Raw genomic sequence first — 27909 nt, 5'->3', positions numbered from 1 at the left:
GAGGGGAGAATGCGGCGGCATGAATGAGCTTCAGTAACTTATCTGCAGCTGGCTTTGTCTCTATGACATGTGGGCCAAGCATATGCTTGGCCCCGCCTGTCGCAGAGACAAAAGGCGGATGTAGTAAGTCACCTTTGCTGCGTACGTGACGACTAAGTGCGTGACTTGGCTCGTCCCACCTTTTTTTCGCGCCAAAACCTGTAGTGCTCTGTGCAAAAAAGACATTAGTAGCCAAATAGGATTTAACAAATCTTTGTTAGAGCACTGATTTTGCCTTTTTTTCGCACAAAGCACCACACAGTTTGTTTCACCATGGAATTTGGCATGTATTTAGAACATTTGTATATGTTCGTCACCAAAAAAATTCAGATTTTTAAAAATGTTTTAATAATTTTTTGATTTTTTATTCGAGCAGGAGCATATGAGCATGGTAGCAAAACATCATTCCCAACTAGTAGGCTATTTCCTACTAGTGGCTATTGTTAGTGTGTTGGTTATGGTACTAGTATGTTGGTTTATGTTACTGTGATTGATTGCTCATGAATTTCTGTGTTCATTATGGAAGCGTTGTCTTTGTTTCAATACTATGCCGGGTAAGCTCACCACATGGAGAAGAGATTACCATAGGGGCAGTTTTGCTGCCAATAAAAAAGGGCATAATTGCGTAGAAAATGCAATGCATCAAACCAAACAGCCGCATCCAGTTTTTTGAATGGTCCAAAATAATGTTTTGCAGGCGATCAAACGAATTGCACAAACATGCTTTTAGAGGTGATTCTCTCCCGCAATAGGCCCTGGCCAGCCATGTTATAGGGAGGCCCAAAAAGGCTGCATGCTACCAATCACCCCTACTATACATATTCAGAAAAAAATACAATGGAGTGTGGCGTACAAAGACTTTTGGGTAAGAAATGCAAGGCAAGATGCCCATCAAATAAAGCCCTTGAGCTGAAACACACACCCTAGCGGAGTGTAGAAATATCGTAGACCAACAAACTGCGAATCCATGGCTATAGATAAAAGTATAATAAATATATCATGTTAATCGTTATATTTTTCTGGCCTATGACAGCACAAGTGAATTACAAATACTGCCATTCTAGTGTAGATGAGTTTCAAGCCTGAGGGGAAAACACAGCTAGATGAAACCAATAGATTGTCGTCACACCGGCGTTTCATGCATCAAAATTATCTAACTCGCACTGTGTAAACACCGATGGCATCAATATATCTGCCAGATCTACCATAGAACCCCACGATGGTGCTGCCCTCGTCAGCCACGAACCTGAAATGAGTTGCCGACACGTCTGGACCTGGATGATCAGGAGTTCCGAAAGGTCCGTACGTTCCTTCGTTGGTGACAAACGTAAGGAACTTCACGATAACGATTCCATTGTGATTCCCGTATGCTCCACATACTTCCTTGACAAACTCCGCTGGGCCAAAGCTGATCTGCACCCCAAAGTGATGCCATAATTAATTCTAGCAATTCTTCAAGGTGCTACAAAACTATACTATGTACCATGCATGCATGAGAAAGCAAATGAACACACCGTCTTAGTCGTGTCATTGTAGTATCCTTCGCCCCAAGGACCAACACTTTGCTTCTTCCCAGCTTGGTCGATGTAAGAAAAGGAGAATGCATCGATTAACCCTTTGTAGCTAACCGTGAGACTTGTCAGACGCCAGGACTTTTGATTAATGTCTCGAGCACTACCTCCGCTTCCACCCCAGGATCCACTCTTAGTGGGGGTGGGCAAGCCCTGCATGGATTTGTAAATCTAGTGTGTCAACAATTTTCATCCAAAAAATGTGGATGAACATGATATCAAGTAGAAACAGAACCCGATCAAAAACTACACAAGCTTATTAATGTGTGTATATGCAGAACATGCGCACATAATTTTCTGAAGTGATACGAATTCCAATATTTCACAACAACTTCTGATATTGAGCTTAATTTCCTTGTAACCAAGATTACTTGACCATGTAATTTGTAAGGAGTCTTGTAATCCATATATTTAATAAGCACGCTAGATTCCTCGAGCACACACCTAGTAACTCACTTAGCAGTCATGAATTGTCATATCTTGCTGCCCATAACAGCACTTTGGGCTTTATCTTGTATTATCATGCATTGAGAAGTTGAGGCATTCAGAAAGAAATCAATTCAATGGCTACATTTCTCCTTGCTAGTAGTAAGTATCCCGAGTCATGCTTTGTTAAAGGGCACCAGATCACTGGCTCTTGCGTGCCTTGGTTCTCCTTTTGCCAACAAGCGATATGCCATTCTTTTTTTATGTTTTCACTTCTCAGGAAGATATTAATGTTGGGAATAATTAGGAGACATCAAATTTATTAATGTTGTTTTCACTTCTCAGGAAGATATCTCATGAAAATTTATTATGCAAACCGAAGGGTGCGCAGAGTACATTTCTCGAGATACACTTATCTATGTCAGTACTGTACCTGGCCATCGAGAATCAGCGGCACAGAAATAAGCCCGACTGTCGTCCTATCGTTGGGATACTGAAAGCAAAAGCAAATTAATAAGAACATGCCTCTGCTAAGAAGGGAACATGTTGCACACATCCAAATGTTATAATACCATGTAAACACCAATGGCGTCGATATAGCTGCCGGATCTACCATGGAAACCAACGATGCGGCTGCCCTCATCAGCCATGAACCTGAAATGAGTTAGTCCTGCCATATGTTCATGATAAGGATTTCCGAAAGGTCCGTAGGTTCTGACATTGGTGACAAACGTAAGGGATATCACACGAAGGATTCCCCTATAATTCCCGTATGCTCCAGATACTTCCTCGACAAACTCCGAAGAGCCAAAGCAGATCTGTAGCACACCAATAAATGATCAGAAGGCAATGAAGTGGTTCCATGATTCATTCTAGCAGTTCACCGAAACAACTCCATATCTTGATTATGTACCACACATGCACGGCAAAGAAAATAAACACACCGTTTCAGTATTCTGGCTAATGTAGTCTACGCCCCAGGGACCTACATGTTGCTTCCTCCCATATTGGTCGATGTAAGAAAATGAGATCGAATCAATTATCCCTCTACAGAAAATCGTGAGACTTGTCAGGCGCCAAGGATTTTCTTCGATATCACAAATAGAACCTCCCATTCCACCCCTTGGTCCAATCTTAGTGGGAGTGGGCAAGCTCTGCATGCATGCATAGATGTAGTATGTGAGCCATTTTTCATCTGACATGGGTCTATGTGAGATCGAGTATTGAAAAAAAAACTATAGAAGTTTGTGTATATGTAGAATGTGCTCACATAAACTTGTCAGCACAAAAAATATGAGTCCTTATTTTTCACAACAACTTTCGAAACATTTCATGACAATTTCGGTTGTGCACGGTATGTGTTGCCACTTGTGTTTATATATTCTTAGGGATCATACCTGGCCCAAGAGATGAAACCTTTTTTCTGTCTCCCGCAGGGTATTCAAAATTTCTGCTACAGTGGGTCTATTCTCTCGTTCACGATCCACACATTTTATTGCTATTTTGATGCAAGTCTCCACTTGATCTATTTCTGCTGATGGGCATGGTGATGTCATTGCACATATCCATTTCTGCCATTTCTCAATTACCTACCGAATCAATATACAAAGATATAACTCAAAATAGAATATAGTGTAAATAGTATAGAAAAGTTAGATGTGCGCTTGTTCTTGAATTGAAAATTGTTCTTGGTAACGAAATAAATTATCTTACCAGCTTATTAAATGGTGTGACATCATCCATTTCATGAAATTCCAAGTAGCCTCTACGTCCAACCAAAATTTCTATGATTATAATTCCTAAACTATAAACATCATTCTTCGGTGAAATCTGTCTTTTGGACCAGAACTCTGGTGGCATATAACCGCTGCATGATGTCGGAAATATTTAGCTCAAATTTAGTGCCAAGGTAAGAACATTTATATATTAAATGCACATTAGAAAGGAAAATATCTAAGATTCGGCACTCCTAAGTCCACTTACTCTGTTCCTGCAATTGTATTTGTGATGTGGGTATGTTGTTTACTCAAGAACCTTGACAACCCGAAATCTGCAACTTTTGCTCGCATGTCCTTATCTAGTAATATGTTTCCTGGTTTTAGATCCAGGTGAAGAATTTGTGATCCACATCCCGTGTGAAGGAAATTTAAACCTTCACAGGTCCCCTTTATTATATCGTAACATGTTGGCCAGTCATAGTCACGAGATTCTTCAGCATAGGCAGAACAAAAGAGTATGACTCAAGTTTAAAATTAAGGAATTGGTCTTTGGTAAACAAAAAAGAAATAACTTGGACTTTGCGTATCTTACCATTGAGGTACTTGTCTAGGCTTCCTCCCTGCATTAACTCAAAGCAGAGAATTCTATATATGTGATCAGAAAACCGCAGTTCACCATTGTACATAACATGTTTACGTTGTGTTTCATAACAGTAGCCAACTAACCGTATAATATTTGGATGTTGGATCCTCAGAATGTTAAAGCATTCATTCTCAAATGTCTTGTCAAGTGCTTGCACACCATAAAACAATTTGACAGCAATGTGTTCTCCATTGTAAACTCCCTGTTAGACAGAACTAATTGATATTAAAACTCCATATTAACTTGCATCACCCCGTGTCTTTAATTAAGAGGAGAGAAGGTTAAGGGAGACAGATAGAATATGTATTAAATGCACGACAGATATACTCCCTCCGTTTTTATTTACTTTGCATATTAGATTTGTCTCGAGTCAAACTTTCTAAACTTTGACCAAGTTTATACAGAAAATTATTAACATCCACATTACCAAATCAATACCATTGGAATTGCCATTCAATATATTTTCATACTTTTATTGTGAAAGTTTGGTAAACTTGGTCAAACTTTATAAAGTTTGACTTACGTCAAAGCTAATATGCAGAGTAAGAAAAACGGAGGAGGTATCCAACAAAAGTTGGTAGTGTTGGATATATTTAGTTATGAAAGCTATTGACTATATCTAATAGCTGTGATGTCTCCGATAAATGATGGCATTGGTGCAAGTGAACCCTTTCATGTCTAACCTGACATATATTTTTCAAAACAGAGACATAAGATTTGTCTCATCTATTAAATACTCCCTCCCTTTTTATTTACTCCGCATATTAGTTTTGGTCAAAGTCAAGCTTTGTAAACTTTGACAAAGTTTATAGACAAAAATATTAACATATACAATAACAAATCAATACCATTTGATTCATTATTGAATGTACTTTCACATGATATAGATTTGTTATGGTAAATGTTTATATTATTTTCTATAAACTTGATCAAACTTTATGAAGTTTGACTTCAGTCAAATCTAATATGCAGAGTAAATAAAGAACGGATGGCGTAAGAAGAGAATGGAGTTTTTACAAGCAACCCACAACCACGACAATTACTCGCATAATACAATGTGCCCTAGGTGCTTGGCACCCGCGGTGTCCCATGGCTTTTTTTCATTGGAAATTAAGCGCACCAAGATGGGGGGGGGGGGGGTAGGGCGCTCCTGTGACGGAGGACGCTGACATTTCTTTATTTCCAAATGGTCCAAGAGACAAGTATGCTGTGGGACGCCCTCACGCGGCAGTTTGGAGTTTGCATGTCAGTAATCTTGTCCCACCAAGCCAACATGGAGTCCTCAGTGTGCCATGTCGAGATGCTGTCAAGAGGAAGGCAAAGCCTCTCAAAACCCAAATGCCAAAGCCTAATGGTGTAACGGTACATGAAGAAGAGATGTGGGCCTGTCTCCTGCTCCCTCTTGCAAAGAGGACAATGACCACAATTTTCCCACCCACGCTTATCCAACCGGTCGGCCGTCCAAATTCGATCTTGAATAGCAAGCCGAGACAAGAATTTAACTTTCGGGGGAGCCCAGCCTTCCAAACCATGCGATCTATCGGAGAAAGGGTCACCCCAAGAAATTGTGCCTTGCACGCAGTGGATGCCAAGTAGATGCCGTCATTAAAGTGTTACCAAATGATATCATCCTCCCCAAGATCATCAAGAGGGAAATCATGAACGAGCATCCAAAGAGTACAAAACTCTCGGATGTGGGCACCGGAGATAGTTGTATCTTGTTTGATCTTGAGGATCCAAGCATTATATTTGAGGGATTCACGAACCTTCTGGCTTTTCCTTCTCGAGGCTTCGAAAATAAGGGGTGCAATGTCTTTAGGCATATGCCCAAGTAGCCACGGGGAATACCTAGATGGCGTTTTCGCTCCATTGCCAATGATGATAGTGGTCGAGGCATAGAAAAATTAAAGATCCTCCTTGGTCCATGGGTTTCCAAGCCCTGCCCACAATTGGTTTGGCTCCTTCCATTCATACCACGACCAACGAAGGTAGAGAGCACGAGCAGACTTGTCGGTGTTGAGAACCCCAAGACCGACGTATTCGCGGGAGCGACACACGATCTCCCAATTGACCTTGCACTTGGCACCGGTCATCTTATCCGAGCTGGACCAAAGGAAAGCCCGCTCTATTTTGTTGAGGTTATGGAGGGAGCTCGGTGATGCAGTGAGAGGCGTGATCGAGTACACCGCTTCAGAGGAAATGAATGATTTGACAAGCATCGTACGACCGATGGCAATGATATTTTTGCCCCCCCAATTTATCAAATTACCAGCCGCCTTGTCCGCAAGATGTTGGGAGTCCATCTTCTTAAGTTGCCAAACTGAGAGAGGAAGCCCCAAGTATTTCATAGTGTATGACAAGTCATCAAATTTGACCAAGACATCTCTTTTGTTCCCAAGATTCGTTGGAAAGTTTAAATGTGTGCATGATGTGCTTCGTGTCTCCATGTTGTGTAAGTACCTTCGAAAACCAGAATGACAAATCACCATTGACCCACTTATGATCGAGCAAGATTCGACCTTTAAGGCTAGGACGGTGAGGATCCTGGAGGAGGTCGATAGGGTGATGGGGCACCGAAGAATCAAGCTCTTGAAGGTGCTTTGGATGAACCAAACCAAATGAGAAGCAACGTAGGAACTTGAGTTGAAGATGCGGGAATAATAGCTATAGTTATTCATCCTAGGAGTAATTTACAGTAATGCTACATTCACGTAAACTTACTGATGGTTTTTACGTAAAAAAGAATGTGGAAAGAGGGGATTGGGTCGATGGGGGTAGAAGGGCCCATCCCCATGAAAATCAGGGAGGAGAATAAAAGTAGTTAGGGAAGTTACGTAGGCTCAAGTAGCTCTTACATAGATGCAGGATTATTGAGTGATTTATTTCTTGTTAGAATTCGAGTTATTCTTTCTTCAAGTAATAAGAGTTAAGAATTTGAGGGCAAATTCTGTTGAAGTGGGGGAGAATGTAATACCCCAAAAAATCATAGGTTCAATTCCGGAATAAGTCAAGGATGTTGACCTAACTTTGATAACCATAGGTATTATATGAAATCTGAAGCTGCAGTTCAGTTTGCCTCGTCGAGTTGGCCCTGAGTATAAGATTATTCAACATGGAGTCCAGACGAGTATTGGGCGAGCCGGTTAATTCTAGCCTTCGGATGATTTTGAGAAGAAAAAAAAGAAAAAAACTGGTGCAGATAAGAATAGAGGAGAGAAAAAAAGAGAAGGCAATAAAATCTCGGGTAATGGTTGGGCGCGGTGCGCCGGCCGAACTTTCGGCCGGTCGCACGCCACACTGGCAAAACGCGCCCCGCGCAATGGCCCTGTTGACACCAGATTTTGGCACGGCCAAGAACTTAATTAAGATGGCCTCAAATGGAGAAGTGCTCAAAGTGAAAAAGTTCCGTATCGTCAAAAGGAAAAACTTTGATATTTGAGCCATAGTCATCCGGTCTCATCTCTAAGGCCGAAGTTGTGTTCGAAGTACTCAGATTTTGTATTCAGAACGCTATTCGGCTGATTACGCCTCCAAGATGGCCTCATATGGGAAAAGTTTCTACACGGATTGTCTTCGTCTCGTCGAAACGACTGATTTTGATATAAAGAACGTATAAATTAGAGTTCGTATGCAAAAGTTAGAGCCAAAACTATGTGCTGCATAAGTCTGCCCCGGAAGTTCCGGGCAAAAGTTCCGGGCAAAACTTCCGGGGAGGTTCCGGGCTAAATAGAAACTTCGCGCGTGGTGCGCCCCGAAAACTGGAATTTTAACATTATTTGCAGATTTGCGGGACCATTTCGACATCAAGATGACCTCGGATGAAAAAGTGATCAACTAAGGAATTTTTTCTCCATTGCAAGATCTACAACTTTGCTTTTGGGACCATCGCGATCCGAAGCCATATGCGACCTGCAGGAGCTGTGCAAGAGGGCTACTTGATGTAATTTTAGCCCGGAAGTTCCGGGCTGACCGGAATTTCCGGCCCTCGTGGTCCGAGTTAGGTTATTTTTTATGTTTTGGATGGGATTTGAGTCATTTTCTTGTACGGAAAGTCCAGCCGCCTTATATATATGTAAGAGGTGACGGCCGATTGAATAACAACACACAATCGAACAATCAATCTACTTTTTACCCTAGTTTTACATCTCTCCCTTGTTCTTTCTCTCTCGTTCTTCGTTCGTTCTTCATATTGAAGGGCAGCGATCCTCGAGGCTCTAGGGGCGGGCGAATCGACCTAGGACAGCCCATAGCCGCCGCGCGTCCAGACGGGGTCCCTCCCGAGCGCGTGGGGTTTCGGGTCCTGAAAAGCACCCACCGGATTGCTTGCGTACCGCGCTTCCGGACGATTCTCCTTCGACGTGAGCTGCGGTGCATCACCCTCGGCGTTGGAGGTACACGGTGACGTGTTCGTGTGCGAACACACTTTTTGGCGACTCCACTGGGGAAGAAAGATCAAGAATCATCATCAACCATGTCAAATCTCCCCAAGCCCTCAGAAGTTGACGCCGATAATATCATTAAGCCCGGTCTTGATGAACTATCGGATGAACATCGCCAAGCCTACGAAGCACGCAAGAAGCATCGTGAAGAGGCTTTTGAGGCGCTCAAGAAGAAGTGCGAGGAGGAGGATTTGGAGGCGTTCCTTTCAATTTTCAAGAAGGAACGTCAAGGCAACATCACTCCGGTTGGAAACGTCAATTTCCCTCCTCTACTTGACGAACAAGATGAAATCACTGTGAGTAAAGTTTTTTCTCCAGAGCAAGTGGCTGTGATTGAGAGTCTTGTTAGTAAGGGTAATGTGATGACGTACAATTCTTTTATGGCAAATACTAATGCTAAGAAAAACATGCCTGCGTCATCTAGTGGTACTGTTGGTGTATCTGAAAACCCTAGTCTAACTTTACCTATTTCATCGGCACCTCCGATACAACAGCAATATAGTATGCCGTTGAATTTTTACCCTAGTCAAACCAACCAGCTTGTGGCCGCACCTGCATATCCTAATCCTATTATGAGTGTGCCCAATTCGGCGTCAATGCCGAATCACTTTGTCACACCACCCATAGGCGCAAGCATGTTTGGTCTTTCGCCGAATTATGGTTCGGTGCCCATCCCACAAGTTGCACCAATAGCTAGTACTCAGGTTGCTCCTATGTCATTGCCACAAACATCCGCATCTACCTCGGATCCAATTTTAGCTAAATTAAGGGAGGATTTGCATAAGATGTTTCTAGAAACTTTTGGAAACGAGCCGAAAGTAAAGAGTCGTGTGTACCAAAAGCCTTATTGTGAACATTTCGATGCAATTTCTTACCCTCAAGGTTATAAGGTTCCTGATTTTGTTAAATTTAGTGGTGAGGGTACGAAAACAATTTGGGAGCATGTGAGTCAGTATCTAGCACAGTTGGGTGAAGCAGGTTCCATAGAAGAGTTGAAAGTGCGTTTATTTCCCTTGTCTTTAACTGGCACCGCATTTTCATGGTTTGCTTCTTTGCCACATGACTCAATTCTCTTATGGTCGCAATTAGAGCAAAAGTTTCATGATCACTTTTATAGCGGCGATAATGAGCTAAAGTTGTCACATCTTACATCGGTTAGGCAAAAACATGATGAATCGGTCACCGATTATGTCAAGAGATTTAGAGATATAAAAAACCGATGTTATAGCTTAGTGATAACTGAGAGAGACTTGGCAGATCTTGTTCTTATTGGTTTGAAAACTCACATTGAAGAGAGGCTAGAAAGTTATGAGTTTTTGAGCATTAATCAAGTCTTACAAATAGCTTTGGCTCAAGAAAATCGAAGTAAAGGGATTCATAGGTCTACAACCGATCGTCCTAGAATGCATATGGTTGAACACAATGATGATAATTTGGACGATGAGGTTGATGTTTATACTACTGAATTTGTTTGGTCCTCAAAGGCCAAACCCTATACGTGCAATGCTCTTAAGCCGATTCGCAAGAATCGTGATGAGGAGATGAAGTTTACTTTTGATATATCTAAGTGTGATAAAATATTTGATGCTCTCTTGCAAGATAAGATGATTAGAATATCACACACCATACTGCCGTTTGAGGAGCTGAAACGGCGTGCGTATTGCAAGTACCATAATTCATTTTCTCATGCTACTAACGATTGCAATGTTTTCAGACAACAAATACAATCGGCCATTAATGATGGACGATTGAATTTTGCTGAGATGCAAGTTGATAAACAGCCCTTCCCGATAAACACCATGGACTTGGAGGGAAAGAAAATGTTGATTCGGCCTAGCGTAGCCGAATCTGCTAATAAAGATAATGTTCTTATTGGTGAACCCAGGAAAAGCAAGGAGGGTGACAAAGTCTTGGGACGAGAGGTTGTGCTTGATAAGCAACCTGATGGCAAGGAAGTATTGAAGATCACCATAAAAAATCCTGCACTCGGGGGGCAACCACAAGTACAAGAAGATACTCATGTTAAATTTATCAATCCCAAGAATTCAGAAGTTGGCAAGTGGGGAAAGAGTGAAGCTGAGCGCACGCGAATCAGGCCAACTTTTGATATGTTGCTATCCAAATATGCAAGTCACACGACCGGTTCTAGCTCTAATCGGCCATCACATTCAAAGCGTTCAAGATTGCCTCCGGAGCAAGAGTTTCGACGCTATGCAAGGCCATATGGGTCATGGGCACCGACACCTTGGATGTCACAACCCTCCTATGCGCCATATTACATGAGAGGCTTCAGTGGAGGATGGGGGCAGCCCACAATGGCTCCTTATGCTTTCCATATGGGGTGGGCAACACCTAGAAGGACTGCTCGCGAGAGGCTTTATTATCCCACACAAGGCCGTTTGAGCTATGGTGCTAATCGGCCAACAAAAATTTCTCCAAGTAAGGCCAACAAAAAAGTGTGGCGTGTGAAGTCATGTAATGCGGAAATTGCAGAATGTGACAAGCAAAAGGAGATCGAAAAGCCGGTTGTTGGTAATCTGGCTACTTCTAATGGTGATATTATTATTGTTCAGCAGGGTTCCATGGTTAGTGATCATGAGGCAAGCACAAGCAAGGCCAAACCAAGGGATCCCAAATATACTCAACCTAAGTGGTGTCCTCCCGGTTTAACCAAGACCATGAAAAGAAGATTACAACGCATGAGGAACCACGAGAAGGTAGAGCACAAAGAGGAGAGGCAAAGGGACGAATTGTTAAGTGAAATTCGGCCCATGGCACTCACAAAACAAGTGTGGAGGCCTAAACAAAAACAAAACACAGATGCTTCTACATTAGCTGCAACAACACCTTCACCACCAAAAGAGGATGATGCGACCCCTATTACATCATCCACACCACCTGAAAAATCCCCTTCGATTGAGGAAACTTTAAGCCCAATATACACATTGGGAGATGAAGATGAGATGGTGGATTACGAATCTACACCGGTTCGGGAAGGTATGGATATTAATATGGTGTATTACTTACCTGCCGAGTTTCGTGCTATAGGTGAAGAAGGGGAGGTGACTCAACTGGATTTTGGTCCAAAGAACGCTATCTTCGAGAAGCCAAAAGAACCGGTGAAACACTTGAATCCATTGTACCTCAAAGGTCATATTAACGGATCGCGGGTTGCTAGGATGCTCGTTGATGGTGGTGCTGTGGTAAATCTTATGCCCTACTCGGTCTTCAAGAAGTTGGGGTTAGATGATGATGCATTGATGAAGACCAATATGGTACTTAATGGATTTGAGGGTAAAGAAAAGACAGAGACCAAAGGTGTGATGTGCATGGAACTCACCGTGGGAAGCAAAACTTTGGCCACCACATTCTTCATCGCCGAGGTGCAAGGTAACTATAATGTTATATTAGGCCGCGATTGGGTTCATGCTAACCAATGTGTGCCATCTACCATGCATCAATTCTTAATACAATGGGTCGATGATGAGGTAGAAGTCATTCACGCGGATAATTCGGCTTGTGTTGCTTTGGCCGATGTATCGGTGGATTGGAATCATCCGGATGTTACTTGCTTAACAGGGCGTGACCTCTCGGAGTTTGACTTCCTTAGTGCTACGAGGAACGGGTTCATTCCCATATCTTTAAAGCCGATTGGTGGTAATCGGTTACAGGATATGATGTAAACAAGAAGTTAAAATCAGTGACCGGTATAGAATTATCGCCCTAAGCGTAAACATGGCCGATATAGAAATTATCGCCCTAAGCACATAAAATGGCCGATGGAGTGTTGACATCGTCCTTAGGAAAAGCATCGTGCAAGTTATTTTTCGGCACACAAGTTTGCCGAAAAACAGGGGGGCATGTGTTGACACCAGATTTTGGCACGGCCGAGAACTTAATTAAAAAGGCCTCAAATGGAGAAGTGCTCAAATTGAGAAAGTTCCGTATCGTCAAAAGGGAAAGCTTTGATATTTGGGCCATAGTCATCCGGTCTCATCTCTAAGGCCGAAGTTGTGATCGAAGTACTTAGATTTTGTATTCAGAACACTATTCGGCTGATTACGCCTCCAAGATGGCCTCATATGGGATAAGTTTCTACACTGATTGTCTTCGTCTCGTCGAAACGACCGATTTTGATATAAAGAACGTCTAAATCGGAGTTCATATGCAAAAGTTAGAGCCAAAACTATGTGCTGCATAAGTCTGCCCCGGAAATTCCGGGCAAAACTTCCGGGGAGGTTCCGGGCTAAACAGAAACTTTGCGCGCGGTGCGCCCCAAAAACTGGAATTTTAACATTATTTACAGATTTGCGGGGCCGATTGCGACATCAAGATGACCTCGGATGAAAAAGTGATCAACTAAGGAATTTTTCTCCATTGCAAGATCTACAACTTTGCTTTTGGGACCATCGCGATTCGAAGCCATATGCGACCTGCAGTAGTTGTGCAAGAGGGCTACTTGATGTAATTTTAGCCCGGAAGTTCCGGGCTAACCGGAAGTTCCGGCCCTCGTGGTCCGACTTAGGTTATTTTTTGATGTTTTGGACGGGATTTGAGTCCTTTTCTTATACGGAAAGTCCAGCCGCCTCATATATATGTAAGGGGTGACGGCCGATTGAATAACAACACACAATCGAACAATCAATCTACTTTTTACCCTAGTTTTACATCTCTCCCTTGTTCTTTATCTCTCGTTCTTCGTTCGTTCTTCATATTGAAGGGCAGCGATCCTCGAGGCTCTAAGGGCGGGCGAACCGACCTAGGGCAGCTCATAGCCGCCGCGCGTCCAGACGGGGTCCCTCCCGGGCGCGTGGGGTTTCGGGTCCTGAAAAGCACCCGCCGGATTGCTTGCGTACCGCGCTTCCGGACGGGTCTCCTTCGACGTGAGCCGCGGTGCATCACCCTCGGCGTTGGAGGTACACGGTGTTCGTGTGCGAACAGGCCCAGCGCGCCCCGCCTTCTTCCAGCGCCTCCATCCCCCTTCCTTCCAGCGCGCGCATCCTTTCCCCCCCCCCCCCCCCCCCCCCCCGGGCAGCGACTTGGCCACCATGAGCTCCATTGCCGGCGGCCAGGAGCTCCCTCGCCGGCTGCCATGGCCAAATCCATCCCCTACCTACAGTCTTCACGCGTGCGCATCCCCTCCCCCCTCCTCCCGGGCTGCGTTTGGGCCTCCACAAGCTCCATCGCCGGCGGCCAGGCGCTCCCTCGCCGGCCGCCAGGGCTGCCTGCCGCCATGCCCGGATCCTCCCGCGTACACAAGTGTTGCAACCGTCACCTAGAAAAGCTTCAACAGCCGTTGAAAAAAGCTTCAACCATAGACATAGAAAGCTTCAATGGCACTGCACACAAGGGGAAGCTGCAACCGTTGTTGAATTTTGCTACTACCGACAAAGCGTTTTGCTACATCCATCAGGCAGAGCTGCGACCTCGCGAGGACGACAATGATATTTTTGCTGCAACCATAGCAGGATTTTGCTACTACCGTTGGAGGTTTTTGCTACATCCATGATATTTTGCTGCAACCGTAGTGGGATTTTGCAACTACCGTTGGAGGTTTTTGCTACATCCATGTAAGGCGGAGCTGCGACCTCGCGAAGGCGGCGACGGCGTTTTTGCTGCACCCGTAGTTTGATTTTGCTACTACCGGTGAATTTTTTTACTACATCCATTCAAACGACGTTGATTGACTCGCGGCCGCCGTCGACGTATTTTCCTGCAGCGAGCATCAATGGCGAGGGCGGCGGAGCTACAACCGTCGTCGTCAAGAGCCGCAACCCGCAGGTGGAGCCGTTGCATGGGTCGAGGCGAGAACGAGGCCGGGAGGGGTGGGGGACCGCTGACGAGGACGGCCGGCGAGGGCGGGGTCCGGCGGGCGACGAGGAAGACCGGCGAGGGTGGGGACTGACCACCGGAGGGGACAGGAGGCGCGGTGCCGTGCTCCTCGAGGGAGATGCGGATCCAGGTCGACTGCACGAGGAGGAAGAAGCTGGGGCGATCTGTATTTTTTTGACTGGATCCAACGGCCGCGTGGCTCACATCCGATGGCTTGGGCTGGACCGGCCGAAACTGTGGGCCGGTGCGCCGGTGCCTATAAGTGCCCTAAAATCTCCTTTCTCCTAGTCTCACGCACGAACAGAACCCACGCCTGCCAACACCCAAGTCGCCGCCTCCGCCTAGGGTTGGTGCCCTTGCCTCCACCATCGTGGGAGGAGCTGCTGGTGACCGTCGCCGGAGACGACGCTGGTCACTAGTCACTACCACGTCCTGTGCGTGCCCGGGGTGTCGTCATCTAGGCCGTTGCGGTGGTTGGGGAGCCTAACGTATTGTCAGGTTTCGGAGCATCAGGTGCAGGAGTAGTTCTCCTAGTTAAACATTTGTCCAAGGCAAGTGTATGATGGATTGTCTTGGTTTATGTTTGCCGACAATGGTTCTTTCTCGTGTTTGTTTGTTATCGTCTCATCTCATATTCATGCATGTATCGGTGTATCACGTGTTGCCACATGACACTACATCAAGCACTCATATACGAGAGATGTATTTCACTCATTTCTCTAGATTTGCATGCGTGACCATCTCTTGCTGACACACAAGTACTTATGAAGCATGCATGCATTTTGTTTTCGCTTTCACAATTTCAATCACGCATATCTTTTAATCTATAGATTTATTTTTAAAACTTTTTTTTGTATTTGAACTCCCAGGGTCAAGACCTTTACAACAAGATCATTCTTGGATATATTTGAAAGATGTTTAAATTTCAACGTTTCAATTCACTTATTTCGTTCAATCTATTAATTCCGTGTGGTAAATTTGTTTTTCATTTCAGTGAATTTATTTTGAAATGAGCTAAACTTGTGTTGAGTGAAATTAGAAATGAGCTAAAATAATTTTGAAATTAGTTTTGTAATGGATGAAATATAGTATTTCAATAGAATTTTTGAGTGAAATATTTTTAAACGTGTGAAATATATTTATTGAAATGATTGAAATCAATTTTTATATGAGTGAAATATCAGTTTTGCAAGTGCACAGTGAAATTAGTTTTGAAATATATCTTTTGTAATGAGTGAAAAAGGTATTTTGAAACGAGTGAAATATAGTATTTCAATTGAATGAGTGTAATGTGTTTTCTGAAATGAGTGAAATTAATGTGTTTTTTAGTGAAATAATTTTACTGAAACTGAAAAATGAGTGAAATCTATCATTTGTAAATGATTGTAATGTGTTTTCTGAATCTAGTGAAATGTGAAATTGACTCAAAGGTTTTCCGAAACTAGTGAAATGTGAAACTGACTGAAATGCTTTCTCTAAAATGAGTGAAACAGTAAAATTCAAACTAGCTAAAGTGTATCCAAGATTGATCTTGTTTTAAAGGTCTCGTCGCGCTGAATTCAAAAATATAAAATATTTCAAAACTGGATATTTAGTTCAAAAGTTATCAACCATTTAAAATGTGGCATGGAAAATAAAGTGCAAGTATTTAATACGTGCATGCAGCTCATTCATCCGCTCTCTCTCTCACCCTGCCACATGATAAAAGGTACTGCTGTGGAACCCGTCCAACCTTGTATATGTGTTTGTATAAGATTCGTATTGCTAAAAAGAGAAACAAAAGCATAGTGGGGTCTACCAGCCACACCAATCTCAAAGCAACGTTTGTCGTAGATTCTCCACGGTACCTCCCGCCACCGGTAGAAAAACTTATTCGCACCCCGGTCGCTCCCCCGCGGGCGATCTGGGCGTGCCGCGAGCCGCCGTCTCTCTCCCCGCTGCCGCCGACGAGCGCCGCCGGGCAAAGCCCGTTTGGCGTCGGTGGCGGCGGGTCCTACTCCTCTCTCCTTGGGTGGGGATCGCGAGGGGGCCGCTCATCCTGGTAGAGGCGCGAGGCCACGCGGCTCGGCGGGCTGCACCGGCACAGCACGCGTTACTTGTGAGCTGGGTCAGTCCATGGATCCCAGCTTCGCGGGCTCGCGGCCAGACTTGTTCCGTGCTAACACAGCTAGCATGCGAGGGCAGCGGCGTGGTTGCAACCGGCAATCCGAGGCAGCAGGCGCACGTTCTCCCAGCGCTGATCTATAGCGCACGCGCGGACGCCGGCCTCCACGCGGTTCTACTCGGCGGTGGCCTGGTGCAGTGTGCGGGCGGCCAGAGTCTTGGAACCGACGACTGTCTACGGTATGCTAGACCGTCGGATCTGTAGTCAGGCGGCCGGTACGTTGCCTTGATTCAGATCTGAAAGGATTGGTGGTGGTGATCCAGATCCGTTCGTCCTGTTTGGTGGTGACTGACCTTGTACGGCTCCACGACGGCGGTGGTCATCCGAAGGTCATAGGGAGGGTTCATCTCTCGAGATTCGGCGGTTGACTTCAGCGGTGAGATGCAAAACTACGGACGGCGGCTTGATGCAGAGGGATGGTTGTGCAGCGGCGACGACACATCGCATGTATTGCTGGGATTGCGGAAAAATGGTGGCGACAACACATGAGTGACTTTGATGGGTGGTGCTATTCGAGCACCCGGTCTAGAGCTCCGGGGTGAAAGCCTAGGTTCGACCGGAGTTGGTCATTCCTGGCAATGACGATGTTTTTTTACATCGTTACCTTGTTGAAGGCATTGCTCGGACATGTTTCAGACTGATTCTTCAGGGTGAAAACCTACATTCTGACCTTTGTGGCTCCATCGGTGACGATGACGCTTGAGCTTCGCTCCCTTCCTGAAGGCGTTGCTGTTGAAGGCCTCATCGTCCATGTGGTATCATGATATGGTTGGTGCAGATATGGCCGTTGTTATAGTTTTGGCGATCGCTGATCTGATTGCTTTGAGACTTTTTTATTTTTTTCCTCGGCTATGCATAGCTTTGGTCTTATGACTTTGCTAATTGCCGGCGTATTTGTGTGTGTTGATGTTGGCTGTGTGCATCTTAGCAATGCAGAGGTCGGGTGTTGGTTCATCATGTTTTGTATCTTCTTGATGCTTCATTTTGAGTCAATAAAATCCACCCATTGTCAACAAAAAAAATCCGTTTATCAGTATATCGGTTTGGACATAGGTTGACTATTCCGGATATGACCAGTGAGAAATGTCAAGTGAGTCTAGTCCGGGGTGTAGATGACACTTCCCGCTGGATGAATCAGATTTACTTCAATTGTGGATTAGTGCAGCATTCAGTTTTATGTTCATATATTATCTTTGTTGATGGTTCGGCTCTACCGTGCACTTGGCTGAGTATTCTTTACTCACTCTTGTGTTTTTCCTTGTTGGTTTTTATTTGGATTTCAGGTACTCGAAGTAAGGATATGCAGGGGAGGGAGTAGTTCACCACCACACACGGACACACACGTCTATACTACATACATTAGTTCTACCTATCACATAATCCTTAAGACTATCATTTGTTATTCCTCATAGTATGAAAGTTCCTTGCACGGCTTAGGTTGCTCTAGTTTTGACATCTCTATTTCACCGTTTGAAATGAGTGGATGTTTATCAAGAGATGTTATGCTATATATATGGGTATCATATTCTTGCTGTCGATTCCTTTAGAAAGAAAGAACTTGCTGCCAAAATTTGGAGTTTTATAGGTACTTGTTTTTAATTAGAGAAGCGTGGTAACATCGCCAGCTAGTGTAGGGCGTTACAGCCACTCCATGCTGCTGCATGCCAGCTTACGGAATAGGCGGCTCCAAGCCGGCACGTGGTTCAACAACTTGCTAGTCCAAGCTAGCTCGCCGTGGGGTAGCGAGATGCTCCAGGCCAGCACGCAGGGGATCACAGCGGCACAGGCATCGTGGCTGCCATGGATGAGGCCGCGTCATACCGCTCCTCTCATGCTTGCGACCGCGCCATCCGCCGCCAACGTTGGCGGAACCCTGCCTTGCCAGCGGAGATAGAAGTTGGCTTCACGGAGATCGATGACGCGGCGGCTAGCACGTCCTCGCCTGCCGTCATCAACAAGGAAAAGTATAACATGGGAGGCCGCCGCCGCTTGGGTCCTAGGAAGGCCAGCGCCGTGGCGTCGCCGGCGTGCACAACCGGTGACTTGCCCGCTCTCGCAGGCCACTGCCGTCCCCCTTCCCGGTGCTCCGGTGCCATTCCGACTAGCGGCGCTGCCAAACAAGGAGGGGGGGGGGCAGTCCTTTGCGCTGAAGCATATACCTCTAGACCTCATTACATACAGTTCTATGAGTGGGCTGCCGAACATGAGGAAGACAAGGGAGACCCGCCGCCGCCGGCCATAGACTAGTCAAGGGTATTTGTGTCGTCGGCATGGATATCCGCCGGCACCGGACATCGACTAGGTGTAGATTTTAGTTAAAAAATATTCCAAATGTAATGAATTTCGTCTGGTTTATATGAAATCCGCCGTATTTGCATGAATTTCGTCCGGTTAATTCAAATAATGGATGAAATACATGCGGGCAGTGTTGGATGGTCGGCTTCCGCATCCATGTTCACGGACTATCCCACGTGTCCGCGAATGAATGCAGGAGCAAATATGTGGGTCAGCGTTGGAGATGCCTTTACATTATATAGATTTAGTGAAAGGTCGGCCTGTATGGTGCCACGCCTGTCCATCTTGTAATTAATTCTTGAATATCAGCTAGCTTAGCTCTTCTTTGTACACTAAAAAATCCTGCAAGAATGATATGTTTGCTCTCTGAACCTTGTATGCTTTTCCATTGATATTATATTGAAGATTTAGGAAAGGCTCGTCTTTATGGCGCAACATATTGATACTTGAATATCTTCTGTATAAATGAAAATTCACTAAAAAAGTGTTTAAAAATGATATGCTTGTTCTCTGTACCTTGTAAACTTTTCCGTAGCCTCCACTTCCAATCATCTGCTTGTCGGAGAATTTCTCTGTAGTTTGCTCCAAGACATGAAACGGTATACTCATATCCATTGATGTCATATCTAAATGGTGTTAACCTGGCTCTTTTCTGCATGAACAAGAATATGCATGGATAAGAAACAAGATACGATTACCTTTGACAGTAACTAACTGCCTACAAGGGTGTAACTACAGTTGGATATTAGTTCATCGGTGACTATATATGGACACAATCCAGTACTGTTGATCACATTGCATAGGTCTATAGGCTATAGTTTACAAACTGAGCAATATCAGCCACAAGAGTTTGAAGTGATTGTATGCAAAACAAATTGTGCACGACCTAGTTCTGATGACTTTGTTTCCATACTCCGCAGTAGTCCTAGCCATGGGCAGCCCGGCCCGGTCGGCCCAAAAAAGCCCGACCCGGCCCGACCTTGTCCACGGGCCGGGCTCGGGCCTAGGTTTTGAGCCCGAAGCACGGGTTGGGCCGGGTCCAGGCCCGTCGTTTTCGTCATTTAAGGAAGAGGCCCGGCGGGCTTTTAAAATGATGGGCCGGGCTTAGGCCCGAATTTTAGGCCTGCCAGGCGGGCCGGGCCGGGCTCGGGCTTAGGTTTTTTGCGTCGGGCTTTGGTTGGCCCGGCCCAAGGGATGGCCAGGTATACTCCGCGGCATAAGTACATTACACCGTGCAATATAAGATTGAGCAAGGTCAAGTTTTAGCCATGAGCAATAATTAGATTAAGCACATTACACCGTACATTACACCAACTAATAGACGCAGCCATGTGCTTAATTAGCATAGTCATCTAATAGTTGGATAATTCGTACAAACTCAAATATTTTTTGAATAGATTTTTTTTAGAAAAGGAGGTTAAAACCTCCTACCTCTGCATCAATTGATGCATACAACCATCTTCATTAATTATTTAATAAAGATATAACAAGAACATACATCAAGCCACCCGAAGCAACCACTCACACCTACAAACTCGATAATGTGGAGTGCTCTCACTCCCTATATCTAAAATTGGTGTGGTCTTCAATCCATCTGCATAACATATCAAAACCAACAACCGGTGCAGCAAACCTAAAGTGTACACCACATGCACACGTTTTAGAAGCCGCCACCATTATCGAACCGCTGCTATCTTCAGGAAAGAGATATGCATCCTTGCCAGTCCGGCCATCCGTCGACACCACCACGACGCGAGACAACGTCACCATCCTGCGCGCATCCATCAACACGCGTCCATTGCCGAGACCCAGCTACCCCCATGCCGCCAAGACCCGTCGTTGTTAACGCGCCAGATACCACGCCGCTCCACCTTTGCGAACACCACCTGCTGCCACTAGTCTAATCCTCTCTGCCTGTAGTTCCTCTAACTGAACACCCGAACACCCTAGGCAGCACCTCCAAGAAGGGCACGACACACGCGGTGCCGCCACTGCCCAATCCGAGGAGATTTTGGGTTTTCACCCGGGCACGGGGTCTGGGTGGAGAGGGGAGACTTCGAGGGCGCCTAAGGAAGAAAGCGGCGACCTTGGTCGTCGCCTGTCGGGATGATCGAGCCATCGAGAGTGTCCTCCGGTCCAAAGCCACCTCCACCAGCCCCTGACAATGCACCGGGACCGACCGCCGAGACCGCAAGCCACCAAGTGGTGGCGGGAGAGAGGATGCAGTAGAGAGGACATCTACCGGCGACTCAGCGCCCACGCAGTCAAGAAGCCGTCCATCTACCACCCGCAAGCGCCGCCAGCCGAAGACGCTGCCGACAAGATCGGCGCCATCCCCAACCCGCCGGTAGTCCGTCGGCTGCCCGAGCCAACCACCGGGAGCTCGCCAGCCTCGCCTCGCCACCGAATAGGGAGGCGCCACCAAGGGGGCCGCCGTCCCAGCTCCAAGACCCCCGACCGCAAACGCCCATCACCATGTTGCCACCTAGCGCTGCCGCTAGAGGCAGGCCGTCGCTCTACCGCAAACCGGATCTGGGGATGCGCCTCCGCGTGGGTGGATGCCCCACCCCATCCAGGCCTGACGCAGGGAGGAGGAGAGCACCTCCGCCACCACTGTCAGCCGCCCAGGCTTCGCCCGACAGCTTCCTCCAGCGGTGATGGAGGAAGGGATGAGGGGAAGGGCGCCCCGGCGGCTTGGTTACAGGAGCTCCCTCCGAGCCACCCAAGCGGGGGACGGCTCGGGGGCGAACCGAAATTCGCAGGGCTTACTAGATCCCTTAAAAATGTGAGAGATTTTCACTTCCAGCCTCTGCACCAACTTGGAATGCATACAACCATTTTAGTATGAGTAGCAAGATAAACATGGTCCTCAGTTTTTTTAAAATGAGTATCAAGATATTTTTAATTAGTGGTTCCACCAGACACCAAGCTTGGTTCTCAATAAATGAGGAGAAAACCCGTGTGCATCACCTGTCAATTCTAGAAATTGAACTCGGCTAGTTAGGCTGCACCCGCATGCCCAACCACTGAGCCAAGGCTCTCTTTGCAATCACAAGCTAATCAACTAAAGTTGGAGGGAATATTGGCAATCTGCCATTCTCTAAAACCAGTCCTACCAATGATATACCAGTAAATCTTCCCCACAAAAAAGAGAGACCAGTAAATATATGTGTTAATAATAAACTAACCATCAGCGTAACTAGGTCAGTTTCTGTCTTTTATGTTAATTATAAAACATGAAAATTTGGTGAATTTGGACCATTGGAACGAGGAAATACTGGGATTAGATTATTACTGTATAATGCCACGCGCGCCAAAAACCGTCGGCACAGGTGAAAACACTCTGGACAGAATTTCCTCAATTAAGACCAACAGTCGGAGCGGTAAAGTATCTTGCCAACTCTGGCGGAGACACTGCGTTTAGCTAAATATGGTGGGAGCGATAAAGTATATTGTTAACTCTTTATCCGAAAGAGAGAAGTCCAATAATTTACCCCCCCCCCCCCCCCCCCCCCCCCCCCCCCCTCTCAAAGTTCACTTTACAACCCAAGTGAACTCGGGGACAAGTTTAGGGGTGAAAATTAAACCAACTTTGAGTTAAGAGCTGTATAGTGAACTTGGGGACAAGATTAGGGGTGTAAATTGGACTTCTTTCTTATCGGAACGATGATAATGGCAAAACTGTCCTAAGTGCCACAATTGGGAGAAAGTGGACCAAAACGAAAATAGATTGTTCTTAGTTCTATGCTTTAATCACTTTGATTTATCAAACAAAAAAAAGTTCATACTCTTGTCTGTAGCCAAGCATCAAGTGGCTAAATTTCTAAAAGAAAGTTAGACCAGATATTAGTGCTGTAAACCAGATTTACATGTTGCTTGCTGTCAAATGTCTTGCTCAAACAACAAAACAAAACAAGATGGATCGATCGGCAGCCTAAGGTATCAAAGAAAGTTACGGCAAAATGGAACACTTGCATGTTCCAATTACTGTCAGCTGAAAAAAGAAATAAAGACCTTGGTAGTACATCACAGGCTGTATGGACTGTAAGAACTAAGGAGACGGAGTCTAAGTCCCTAGATTTGCACGGAGAATCCATCAGAGTGGAAAGAGGATATAGACTCTACCTTGGAGAAGCGACGAGCTGCCTGAGGACGACGAGCTGCCGGAGGATGAGCGCTGCCAGAGTTAGGCGTTGGGGTCGCGGGACGACGGAGCAGAAAGCACAGCTGCGGAGGACGGCGCGGAATCAGCTTCCACGGAATCGACGGGGGGACGGCGGGACGATTACGTTGGAGAAGGGCTCCGGAGGGAGCCGGTGTACTTAGAAGAAAGGACGATCAAATGGGACGGACGTCCAAGGACAATGATTAACGATGAAGGAATCAGTGGTTGCAATCCGGTCAAATGCAGTGCTGTCACTATTGCAGAAAAATGCAGTGCTGTCACTGGCACATGCTTGTTTTTATTCATACAAGTGGGTTGGCCATGACCATTTCTTCATGGCAAGGATGTCCACCATTACTAAAAAAACATTACGCAGACGCGCGTCGGTTGCTGCGGAGGAATGTCCACGGTTAGCTGCTGCGGAGGGAACCAGTGTACGCTACAGTGGTATTTTGTTCAGCAGTACTTACAAGAAAGACCGGTCAAATGGGACGGCGTCCAGAACAATTAACACAAGTGGCTAAGGAATCACTGGTTGCGACCCGGTCAAATGCAGTGCTGTCACTACCACATGCTTGTTTTTATTCATACAAGTGGACAACCGGGCATTATCATCGGTTCGTAAGGCCCTTTTTAGTGCCGGTTCTATTCTGTAACCGGTACTAAAGAGTGAGGATTAAAGGCCCCCCTCTAGTACCGGTTCAACACAAACCGCCACTAAAGGGCCACCACATGGCACGAGCCAGCGCTGGGGGCGAAGAGACCACCGGTACTAAAAGGTTTGGGGGTTTTTGTTTTGTTATTTATTTTTCCTTTAATTTTGTGTTTTCCATTTAATCGAGTTCAACATGTCATGAGATTATAAGCATTCATAAGACTACAAAAGCAAATCACTTTGAGATTAAGTTCAGGACGAAGAACACGGACATAAGAGGACAAGTACTAAGAGCAGGAACTAGCTAATCACTCCTGCTGCTCTCTCTCAGGTAAAATAGCATGGAACGTGTGTAGCTCTCCCGATTCATCATATTGGAGCATGCAGATGAACCTGTCTCCTAATTGTGGGCCGCGCTTCTGATTGCTGCCCCTAGTATTTCTCTGTGATCCTTCAGAATTTTGCTCCAGCCTTCCACTTTTAAGCATTCCTCGGTTTTAGAAATCCTGAATGCACTCACGTGCGATGTAGGATGTCTTGGCCGTAAGCTAATCATTGTCATGTGACCTTTAGTCTCGGTCCAATGAGGCACAACTATCATCGGGAGTCCTTGTTGAAGAACATCGTATAGTAACATACTTAGCAATGAAGTTTAGCTTAAAAAATAATGTATGCAAAAGATGCACTGGGGACAAATAGTAAATTTTTTACCATCTTTCCTAAATAGATGTGACCGTAGTTCAATACGAACACTATTGGTCGCACGTTTTGAGTACTAAGATTTTCAAGTCTAGGAAAATAATTTCTCTTGACAGCATCAAGGTCCTCAAGCCATGAAACATAATGATTTATCTCCTCGCAGTTTAGTTCAGCCCCGGGACAGTGGACGGTCCTGTCTACCAAGCGTCGGACATGTTTGCTTGAATGGAAATAAGCTGTCAATAGAAATTAGTTGTCAACTATTTTTGAATAAACAATATCGAAGACATAAATATGGTTGAGAAACTCACATAATGGTAGAACTGGAGGCGTTTGCACATCGACCCAGATGTCGATATTACCTTCAATATCATCTTCCGGACGAATATCAAAGGTGATAACCGTATCAGGCTCAAATGCATAAGCCTTGCATAGTGCTTCCCAAGTTTTGCATTCAAAATAGGCGTAGGTGTCTGCATTATATAATTTTGCATCGAATGTATAACCATGCTCGGTCTTCAAGTAAACTCTCTTTACCTCCACAGTTTTCATAGGACTGAAACCAATCTTATCCAAGACAAAAATTCTTGCACGGCAAGGGATACGCTAGTAGAATAGTAAAAAATTAAAATTATAAGTTGAAGCAAATGAAGCATAAGTCATGCTTAATTACGAAAAAAGACTTGTCGTTGTGACTTAGTGTATCCACTTCGAAGGTCTCATCCAGCTTGATGCTGAAGCGCCTACCATTAACTACGAAATTTCTATCGCACAGGCCGCACTCGTCTTCGCAGTATTCGCGCATACAGAAATCCTTTTCGTCGTCAGACATTTCCTAAGTTCATAGTTGAAACATTAATTGATAAACACTTACTATTCTATTAATTCAACTGGTTCTATTAATTCAACTTGTTCTATTAATTCAACTAATTCAACTAATAAGCACTTACTAAAAATAAACTAGTTCTATTAATTTTCTTACTAAAAATAAACTAGCTAGTTCTATAGTAAAATTTTAATTAGATCATCAAATCTCATATACCTAAATTTTCTTACTAAAAATAAACTAGTTCTATTAATTACACTAGTTCAACTAAGCACTTACTATAAATAAAAATAATTAATTTTCTTACTAATTCAACTTAGCACTTACTAATTCATCTAACATTTGACATTAATATCTAACTTTTCTATCTAATTCATCTAACATTTGACATTAATCTAACATTCTTATCTAGCTAATTCATCTAATTTCGATCATCTAATTAACAATTTGACATGCATTAATCTAATTCTTTTATCTAGCTAAAACTTTGACATTAACAATTTGACATTAATCTAAAAAACAAAAAATAAGTAAAAAATGTGTGTGTGTGTGTGCGCGCGCGCGTGTACGTGTGTGTGTGTACGAGCGGGGGCTAGCTCGATCGGGGCGCGGCCATGGCGCGTGCAGGGGGCTTACACCGCGGGGCGACCGGGGCGGCGACGGGGGGCGGCGATCGACCAGCGCGGCGGCGCGAGACGTACGGCGACGACAGGTCGGGGCGTCGACGGGGACGGGGGCGGCGGCGACGGGGACGTCGATGGCGACGGCGCGCGGCGGGGGCGGCGACGGGCGACGGCGCGGGATGGGGGCGGCGTACAGGGTGGCGGCGATGTCGAAAGAGATTGGAGAAGTGGGAGATGAAACCGAATTTTTTTTAAGTGTTGTATATATAGGATGGACCTTTAGTACCGGTTGGACGCAGCAACCGGTACTAAAGGTCAAATTTGGCCAGGCCAAGCGGCGGGAAGCGCACCCCCTTTAGTACTGGGTCGTGGCAGCAACCGGTACTAAAGATCCCCCCTTTAGCACCGGTTGGTGCCACGACCCGGTACTAAAGGGGGTGCGCTGCCACCCCGCGGTGCACAAAGTTTACTCCCACCTCGCCGAGCGAAGGGCAACCACACTGGTTTAAAAACCCAGCCGCGGCTGCTCCTTCGAGCTCCTCTCTAATGCAGGCTTCTCCGCCTAAACAGCTGCTCTGCCCTGTGGCCCTACTGGGCCTGCATCCCGGCCAGCTACAGGTTGGGTTTCTAGTCGTATGCAGGCCGTTGTGGCCTAGTAGGTGGGCTTTTTTAATTTTGTTTTTTCTTTTCTGCTTTAATTTCTTTTTATTTAATTGTGAGTTGTTTTTTTGCTGTATTTAGAGTTTCTTTGTGAATATTTTTACTTTAGGTACAAAAAATTACAAACTTTCTGTTAGTTCCAGTAGTTTTCAAATTTGAATAGTTTCAATTTGAATTATTTGAATTTTGTGTGAATCACTAGTTTAAATTTGGGTGAAATGATGATACCATGCCAAGTTTCAACCTTTTCAAAGTTCATTTGTAGTGCTTTTCAATTTCAGGGTCATTTAGCTCAAAAAATGATTAAATGCATGAAAAAATAGCAAATGATGTCAGAAGGGATTGAAAAGTTGACGACGTGGCTTTGAATGGTGCATACTGAACGCACAAAAAGTCTGGAGTTGTAATAAGTTTAAAAAAATGAAGTGCCTTTGTAACAGATGAGTTTTCGTCCGAAACCATGATACTTCGAAAGAGATTGTCCAGTTTGTACACGAAGTGCATCCAGTTTTTGCCGTAACCCTCTCTACTTTTTCGCACATGCCATGTGGGTGAAATGATGTTACCATGCCAACTTTCAACCTTCTCAGAGTTCATTTGTAGTGCTTTTCAATTTCAGGGTCATTTAGCTCAAATCAACTCATAAAATGCATGAAAAATAGCAAATGAAGGCAGAAAGGGTTGAAATTTGATGATGTGGCTTTGAATGGTGCATACTGAACACACAAAAAGTCTGGTGTTGTAATAAGTTGAAAAAAATGAAGCGCCTTTGTAACAGATGAGTTTTCGTCCGAAACCCTAATACTTCGAAAGAGATTGTCCAGTTTGTACACAAAGTGCATCCAGTTTTTGCTGTAACCCTCTATACTTTTTTGCACATGCTATGTGGGTGAAATGATGATACCATGCCAAGTTTCAACCTTTTCAGAGTTCATTTGTAGTGCTCTTCAATTTCAGGGTCATTTAGCTCCAAAAAATCATTAAATGCATGAAAAATAGCAAATGAAGGCAGAAAGGGTTGAAAGTTGTGACGTGGCTTTGAATGGTGCATACTGAACGCACAAAAAGTCTGGAGTTGTAATAAGTTTTAAAAAATGAAGTGCCTTTTGTAACAGATGAGTTTTCGTCCGAAACCCTGATACTTCGAAACAGAT

General features: G+C 45.0%; 1 protein-coding gene across 3 annotated transcripts; it reads right to left on the bottom strand.

The window, feature by feature from the left end:
- Nucleotides 1-984: 984 nt before the first annotated feature.
- On the bottom strand, nt 985-23526 carry LOC123182136 (putative proline-rich receptor-like protein kinase PERK6). 3 transcript variants are annotated; one of them, XM_044594608.1, is made up of 12 exons: nt 23253-23526; nt 19644-19779; nt 4481-4599; nt 4347-4399; nt 4020-4245; nt 3750-3903; nt 3434-3625; nt 2981-3190; nt 2609-2854; nt 2470-2529; nt 1554-1763; nt 985-1452 (listed from the first exon to the last, which is right to left on the bottom strand). In XM_044594608.1, the coding sequence occupies exons 2-12, from the start codon at nt 19749-19751 to the stop codon at nt 1189-1191; spliced, it is 1842 nt and encodes a 613-aa protein (XP_044450543.1). In that variant the 5' UTR covers nt 19752-19779; nt 23253-23526; the 3' UTR covers nt 985-1188. The 3 variants fall into 3 exon arrangements, with proteins under 3 accessions (XP_044450543.1, XP_044450541.1, XP_044450542.1); XM_044594606.1 differs by having other exon boundaries at nt 4347-4599; XM_044594607.1 differs by having other exon boundaries at nt 3026-3190; nt 4347-4599.
- Between the last annotated feature and the right edge of the window lie 4383 nt (nt 23527-27909).

This window comes from Triticum aestivum, chromosome 1D, assembly GCF_018294505.1.
Source record: "Triticum aestivum cultivar Chinese Spring chromosome 1D, IWGSC CS RefSeq v2.1, whole genome shotgun sequence".
In the NCBI taxonomy this organism is placed as follows: domain Eukaryota; kingdom Viridiplantae; phylum Streptophyta; class Magnoliopsida; order Poales; family Poaceae; genus Triticum; species Triticum aestivum.
Note: the sequence above shows the minus strand (reverse complement) of the source record. Positions and strands in the feature narration are given on the sequence as shown.

Bases quoted from the DNA above. Each gene is read 5' to 3' on its own strand.
- LOC123182136 (XM_044594606.1), bottom strand. From the start codon at position 19,751: ATGACATCAATGGATATGAGTATACCGTTTCATGTCTTGGAGCAAACT. The intron at 4,246-4,346 runs GTAAGATACGCA...CCTATGCTGAAG, and splicing joins CCTAGACAAGTACCTCAATG to AATCTCGTGACTATGACTGG. The intron at 3,191-3,433 runs GTATGATCCCTA...GCATGCATGCAG, and splicing joins GGTTTCATCTCTTGGGCCAG to AGCTTGCCCACTCCCACTAA.